General features: G+C 54.3%; 1 protein-coding gene across 2 annotated transcripts; it reads right to left on the bottom strand.

Moving 5' to 3' along the window:
* Window positions 1-373: 373 nt before the first annotated feature.
* Window positions 374-3,455, bottom strand: LOC120498238 (eotaxin-like). Of its 2 annotated transcripts, none has more exons than XM_039700733.1 (4): window positions 3,300-3,455; window positions 2,669-2,792; window positions 2,383-2,560; window positions 374-2,071 (listed from the first exon to the last, which is right to left on the bottom strand). In XM_039700733.1, the coding sequence occupies exons 1-3, from the start codon at window positions 3,367-3,369 to the stop codon at window positions 2,398-2,400; spliced, it is 357 nt and encodes a 118-aa protein (XP_039556667.1). In that variant the 5' UTR covers window positions 3,370-3,455; the 3' UTR covers window positions 374-2,071; window positions 2,383-2,397. The 2 variants fall into 2 exon arrangements, with proteins under 2 accessions (XP_039556667.1, XP_039556668.1); XM_039700734.1 differs by having other exon boundaries at window positions 374-1,272.
* Between the last annotated feature and the right edge of the window lie 3,068 nt (window positions 3,456-6,523).

The following is a 6,523-nucleotide window of genomic DNA, read 5'->3' as shown; positions in this document are numbered from 1 at the left end:
GCTTTGAACAAGCAGTTCACATCCAGGATGGGTCAGAGTCAGAGGGACAGGCTCAGCCGTGAGAAAAGATGCTGTGTCCAAACCAGCGTTGTGCCCATGTTCTCTGGCACTTCAGAACCTCTCACTGGGGACAGATGAGCAACCAGGATGTCTCCACCTCTCCACCTTGCTGGGAAACACAGCTACAAGAGACGGGACTTGCATTGCCCCCCCCGTGCCAGCAGCTCCCAGCCTGACACCCCAGGGATACATCTCTTGGGAGCACCTCAAAAGCCTGGACCTGGGGGACAATGGTGAGTGGGGCAGGAGAGCACCCTGCCATGCAGCCCTTCCCACCCCACCAAAGCCCATCACAGCAGCCAGAACAAAAGAGTTTGGTTATAAAGAATATATTTTATTGCCACACATCCTGTCCAAAAACTGGTCTGGCAGACGGCCGGGTGTTCAGTGTGGAGGAGGAGACAGCTCAGCGCCTGTCCCATGCTCAGGGCCAGTATCTTGGACTTCACAGTTACTTTACACAGCCTTAAAATGATAGACCTAAATGCCCTATTAATAAAGCAATCAAGCCAGATACATACTTGGTAGAAACACTCAGCTATAAGCTTTACTCCAACAAACACACCGCCCGTGCTGATACTGTTAAGCTCTGCAAATCCTATTATTGCGTTTATATGATTTAATAGACCTTTACTGACCAAAGTCCACGTTCAAAATCTCTGCAAGCAGATAGCAGTGTGGCTCTTGCACAGCTGTTTAATTTGCTTCTTCTCAGCATGCTGGGGAGAGCAGGTTGCAGGCACAGGGAGATGCCATTTTCCCCCTAGCCCTGTCCCAAGGGTCTGTCCCACCTCCACTTGCAGTCTCACCTAAAGGTGTCCTCTACTCAGTGACTTCTCTCACAAAAATTTTGGGGTAGAGCCACTCTCAAACGGCTGCAGGATGTCTACGGTGAATTTTACAAAATCTGCTATTCCCCCACCTTCACAGCTTCACATGTGTTTTTCACCATATGGGCTTTTCAGATTTCGTAAATATATATGAGAGAGTTGCTGTTGGTTTTGGTTTTTTTTTACTCCCAGAAAACTAAGCATTTGTCTTAATAGTGTCTGAAGCCCTGACACAAGCAAAGCCAGGGGAAAGAAGAGGGTAAAATTCCACTAAACTGAACAATTTGTTCTGATTTCATTGCAATTTTGTAGCCAGGGGAGCTAAAAGGGTATAATTCTACTAAATTGAACAATTACTTCTGATTTCATGGAAATGTTGTGCCTAAAAAAGAAAATGAAAAAAAACAGAGGGACAAATTGTGGCTATCTTTATACAAACTACAATGCAACAGTGTACCATAAAACCTGAAAGATTAGAACAGGCCAGACACAGAGCCACACTGTTACCCCAAAACTCTCCATCTCAGCTCTGTTAATTGCTCTGCAAAGAAGCACCCAGCAAGCAGCTCAAGTAGGACCACGGGATTTGGGACCTGCCTGGTTCCCCACACCTTGCAAGCCAAGAAGGAGCAAAGAGATGAGAGGAAAATAAAATGCGGCCATGGTTTATTTGGTAGAAAAATAAGATAAATCTTCCAGAAAACCCAGCCTGCAGCATAAAGGCTACTTTGTGAAGCATAAGGAGAGAGAAGTAAAGCCTTTCAGGAAGACTGAATGAAAGCACAGTTTTCAAATATAAATACAAATGTATAATATCCCCCAAAAAAAGTCATAGGAAAGGCGTCCATCCTGCTAGGCTAAATAACTCTCCTTTAGTGGGAAGCATGTCTACTTCCCTCTAGAGGCCATGGCTCAGCTCCCACGCCCAGGTCCCCACTTATCTGGCCCTGGGACGGGTGAGGACCTGGGTGCCTGCCTTGCTGAGAGCACCCAGGCACTGCAGGTGCTGGGGGATCTCTGTGTCAGGCATAGCAGCAACAAAGAGGTTGTGGGGCAGAGGGAATCCTCCTCAGCCTGCCCCATCCCCGCCCTGGGGCTGGCGGGTGGGTGGGTGTGTGGTTTGTGCGTGTCCATTGCCTTTGCCGGGCCGTGGGTCAGTCACCAGTGGGAAGGCATCCGTCCTAACAAAGGCAAGGAGCAGGGCATGAGATGGAGAGGGTCTCAGCCACACCATCCACCCCAGCCAGGGGCCATTCCCCAGAGTGACCTGCCCTGCCCGTGCCCAAGCATTGCCTTGTCCCAGCAGCTCCAGAAACAAATTTACTTTCAAGGCAAGCACAAACCAGGAGAGAGTTGTTCCCTAAGGGCCTTTGCGCTCCAGCCATGGCTCTGACAGCTCTCCCAGGCTTTGCACCAGGGGCTGAATGCCCGCCCTCCCACACAGAAGGATCTAGAATGGGGTGCAGCACCCTCACTCAGCCCCCTCACCTACCTGTTCAGGCCTGGCTTAGGCCCGCTGCCGCCTCTGCTTCTTGGGTCTGCCCCTGGGACGCTGCCCCTTCTTTCTGCTCTTGTCATTCTTGTCCTTCTTGTTCAGCTGCTGCATCAGCTTCTGGACAGTGTCATCATCGGGAGAGGCGCAGATTTTCCTGTTCTTCTTGGTGATGAGCCTGGGGAGCAGCAGAGAGGTTTTCTGGGGGGGAGCAGAGGGAGGACAGGGAAGGATTTGCCTGAAGCCAAACTGTTCCAAGTGGTCCTGGCCACCACAGGGTACTCACACAACAGAATGAAGGTAACATCCCGACTCGGGTCCCTGGAGGCGGTAGGATGTCACCACGCCACTGATTTCCTTCTTCAAAGGTCTGTTCTTCAGGCAGCAGTCCAAGGCTGAGCTTCCAATGCCTGTGAGCGAGGAGGGAATGTGGGATTTGGGATCGCCAGTGAGCCAGGACACCTTCAGCACAGAATGCCAGCTGACAGCATAGGGCTTGTTTGGTGTCACGGGTTGGGGGTGATCCTGGGCACCAGGTGGGGTTGGAAGCTCTGAACCCCAATGCCCAGGTCAGACCTGGCCCCAGGAATACGAGACACCACATCCAAGGCTGGTGGCGGGGAAACTGAGGCAGAGAGGGGCTCCTTGAAAAGGTACTGAACACTGTTCCCCTGTTCTTTTCACCTTGGGGTGCTGCTGCCCCACCAGCCACATGCACACAGACACACTCCAAGCTGAGCAAGCCCTGCAAGCCCATGCCACAGGCACACACAGCCCAGAGCCCTACACACACCCGCACACCCCGCACGCCAGTGCACTGCAAACACCACCCTCAGCACCCTGTGCACACCCCGCTGAGCATCCCACACCCTGCCCCATCCCAGCAGGAGCAGGCAGGAGGGCTCCTCGCCCCTCACCTTGAGCCTGGCTGATGAGCAGGGTGGCAGCCAGCAGCAGCAGCAGCATCAGGAAGGGGCGGAGAGCCATGGTGCTGCCACGGTCACGGAGCAGGACGAGGCTTGAGGCTCGGGAGCAGGACACGCACTGCTGCCTCGTGCTGGGGCTGCTCCTATTTATCTGTGGATTCCTTGCTTTCGTTTTCGGAGAGCCTGGCAGGCAGCCCACCAGCCGGCCAAGGGCTGGGTGATGCAGAAGTAGAGGGTGGGGGATTCCTGTAAGCTGCAAGCCCCCCTTTACAGACACGTCCTGTCTTGTTCCCAGCTGCCCATCACGGTGTGGGGCACCAGGTAGGGGACACACTGGAGATACAGCTCCCATCACAGCTGGATGAGTTTGTGGGCTCCAGTTTCCTACACAGTCTCACAACCTGCCACTACCTGCTCTCAGAGGGTCGGGTGTTTGTTCCCATGAAATGGATCCTGGAAGGTGGCCAAGCCTTCAAAGAAACCAAGGACTCAACCTGTTTTGCCCCCCCATTTGGTGATTTGCTTCCAAGCCAAACCACCAACACAAACAGCAGGTGAGAAGTGGCTCGGGGGGAGCCCACACCCCTTTCCCCTGAGCCCCCATCCGAGTCTGGCTGTCCTGGGGAGGACCCCAGCTGAACAGAGCTGAGTACAGCTGTAGGGCTGGGATGTGTGAGAGCTAGACTGCAATGGGGCTGAGGAAAACAGCACAGCCCATCATATTTTGGTGCTGACATCAAATTGTGGGGAGCTGGGGTGAGTGGGGACCTTGACAAGATGAAGGAATGTGCTGACAAGCATATGGAAACCCACAGCAGCATGACACAGCCCTGTGCAGCTGGACATAGCTGGACACATGGGGACTACACAGAAGTGAGCCCAGAGAGCTGAACAGGACCCCACAGGAAATTCCTGTGGTGACAAAAGCCATCCAAAGAGATGGCCTTTGTTACTGGACCAAGCCCTGAGCAACTAGTGTGACACCAGTCCTGCTGTGGGGAAAGGACAGTCAGAAATATTTCAGGTAATCGCCAGAGCATGGTCTGGAAGAGAACAAGGTTGGTGGTTTCACAAGTGCTTTGGGCCACCTGTTCCAGTGCTTGATACATCCCCAAGTTGAAAACACTTCCCCCACCATTTAATTGGCATTTTCTGTGATGTGTCTGGTGTCTCTGCTTCTCTCCCTGCTGCAGAGCCCCTCTGAGAAGAGATGATGTCCCACCACCACTCCAGCCCCCCTGGACAACCCCCAGCAGCAAATCCCCCTTACCATCCTTCACCACACACTGCTAGCAGCCCCTCTTCCCTCACCCTGGCCTCCAGCTCCTTGGACAGCTCCTGTGCCAGTGCTCATGCCAACTGGGTGTGGGAGCCCCAGTGGAATGGGCAGCTCTCATGGAATCTAACCAGTGATAGTGACGGCCAAACCCCTTTGAGGGCTCTGCTGCCTGGGAGCTGGGTTGTAACACCAGGACCTTCCAGCAGTTTCTGTTAATAACCCTGATAAACAGTCATCAAGGACAATGAGTAGCCCAGGAGAAGACCAAAGTCCCAGCTGCTGCAGAAAGCAGAGCTGTGTAAGGTGCCCACTCCCTTCTTCCCCTCAGGAGGGAGAAGGCAATGCTGGAGTCATGCCAGCCAGGAGACCAGCATTCCTCTGGGACAGCCTGGGGCAGTGTGCCAGGGCTGCACTCCTGGGGCTTCCTCCATCCCTCACGCATGGAGATCCCATCCAGGGGGTACCCAGGTGCACAGAAAGGGGGAGGCAAATCCCCACACACTTGTGCAGCACAGAGGCTGCTGTGGAGTCGGGCAGCAGGGCCTGAGGCAAGCAGCAGGTTGGGCAGTAGCAGGTTGTCTGCAGGTGCATCTCCCCAGGGTATTTGGCAGCATGGGGAAGGAGTTCCCAGAGGCATCCTGTGTGCTGTCACCCATCCCCCTAATCCCAAAGCACTGGTGGCATCAGGACAGGGCAGAAAAAGGAGAGCCGTGCTGGTACTTAGTGCCTTTCCAGCCCTTCCTTGTGCAGCCTCCCCAGACAGCAGTGCCTGGGTGCTCACAAAGTAGCCCAGGGGAGCTCTGCAGTCCCAGCACAGAGCCCAGATTCCTTCCTTGCCCAGTCTATGTCCCACTAAGGCAGCAAGCTCCTGGAAAGTCCCTGGCTCTCTGAGTGTTTTGAAGACACCGCAGCAGCAACCTCTGGCCAGAGGCCAGCCCCAAACACGGTCAGGGCACGTGCTTCCCTTGCCAGAGGCATCAGTCTTTGGCAATTCCCTGTTGCTGTGACTTGCACCTCTAACAAAGCATGTGGATGAGCAGACTCTCACTCTTTCCAGGGAAGGTGGTTGGAGAGGTCCCAGGAGGGAAAGGGGCACTTGGAAATTGTGGACACATCTGCATGCTTGAGCAGCAGGGCCCCTTGGAAGTCAGTCTGGGGGTCCACAGCTTGTCTCCCCTTCTGCCTCCCTTCCCTCAGACCATCCCCCTTCAGTCCTTCCTCTTGATGTGCCTTACTCTGTCACGTGTTCCCCCAGCCCAAGGAGAAAGAAGGGAGCTTCTGGCAATGAGAGATGAGTGAGCATCCCTGTTTGCAGGGATGACCAAACTTTTGGGATACAGAGGAACTGACAGTGGTGGGGGTGGAGACGAGGACTCTTAGGGGTCTCAAATACGCCAGCACCCTCCAGCAGCTGGCCAGGCACAATTTCCTGCACATAACCCATTCTTCATTTACCTGGGCTCCTGCAGTCACCACCTTTTTCCATAGCTCATAGGTGCAGGATGGAGGCAGACACAGGGAAGGCAGGATGCCCTCTGAGGTGTCTCAGCTACAGGGAATTCCTCTCTGGCCACAGGATCTGTGTCTGACACTGTACAGAGCCATTGCAACAAGACTTTGTACGATGATGCCTCCAGCTACCCCCATGCTCTGGCAGCCCAGCTCCAGCCCTTTGCATCCCTATTTGGAGGAACCTCCACAGTGTATGAAGAGGGGAGGGTGTCCTAGGCAGAGACTGTGGTGCCCCCACACACAGAGTGCACAGAAACAGTGGGAGCATAGCAAAGGTCACTTCACTGCCTTGCTCATGATCCCGTCCCAGGCAGTGAAACCACCACAGCTCTCTCAAGCCTCCATCCCAAATTCTTCCCAAGTTTGCACCCTGCACCAGCGCACCAGAGCTCCAGGGCCTGGAGTTCATCTGTGGATTACTCCC

Source organism: Passer montanus, unplaced genomic scaffold (genome assembly GCF_014805655.1).
Source record: "Passer montanus isolate IOZ18808 unplaced genomic scaffold, ASM1480565v1 scaffold143, whole genome shotgun sequence".
NCBI lineage: Eukaryota > Metazoa > Chordata > Aves > Passeriformes > Passeridae > Passer > Passer montanus.
This window is presented reverse-complemented; position numbering and strand designations above follow the sequence as displayed.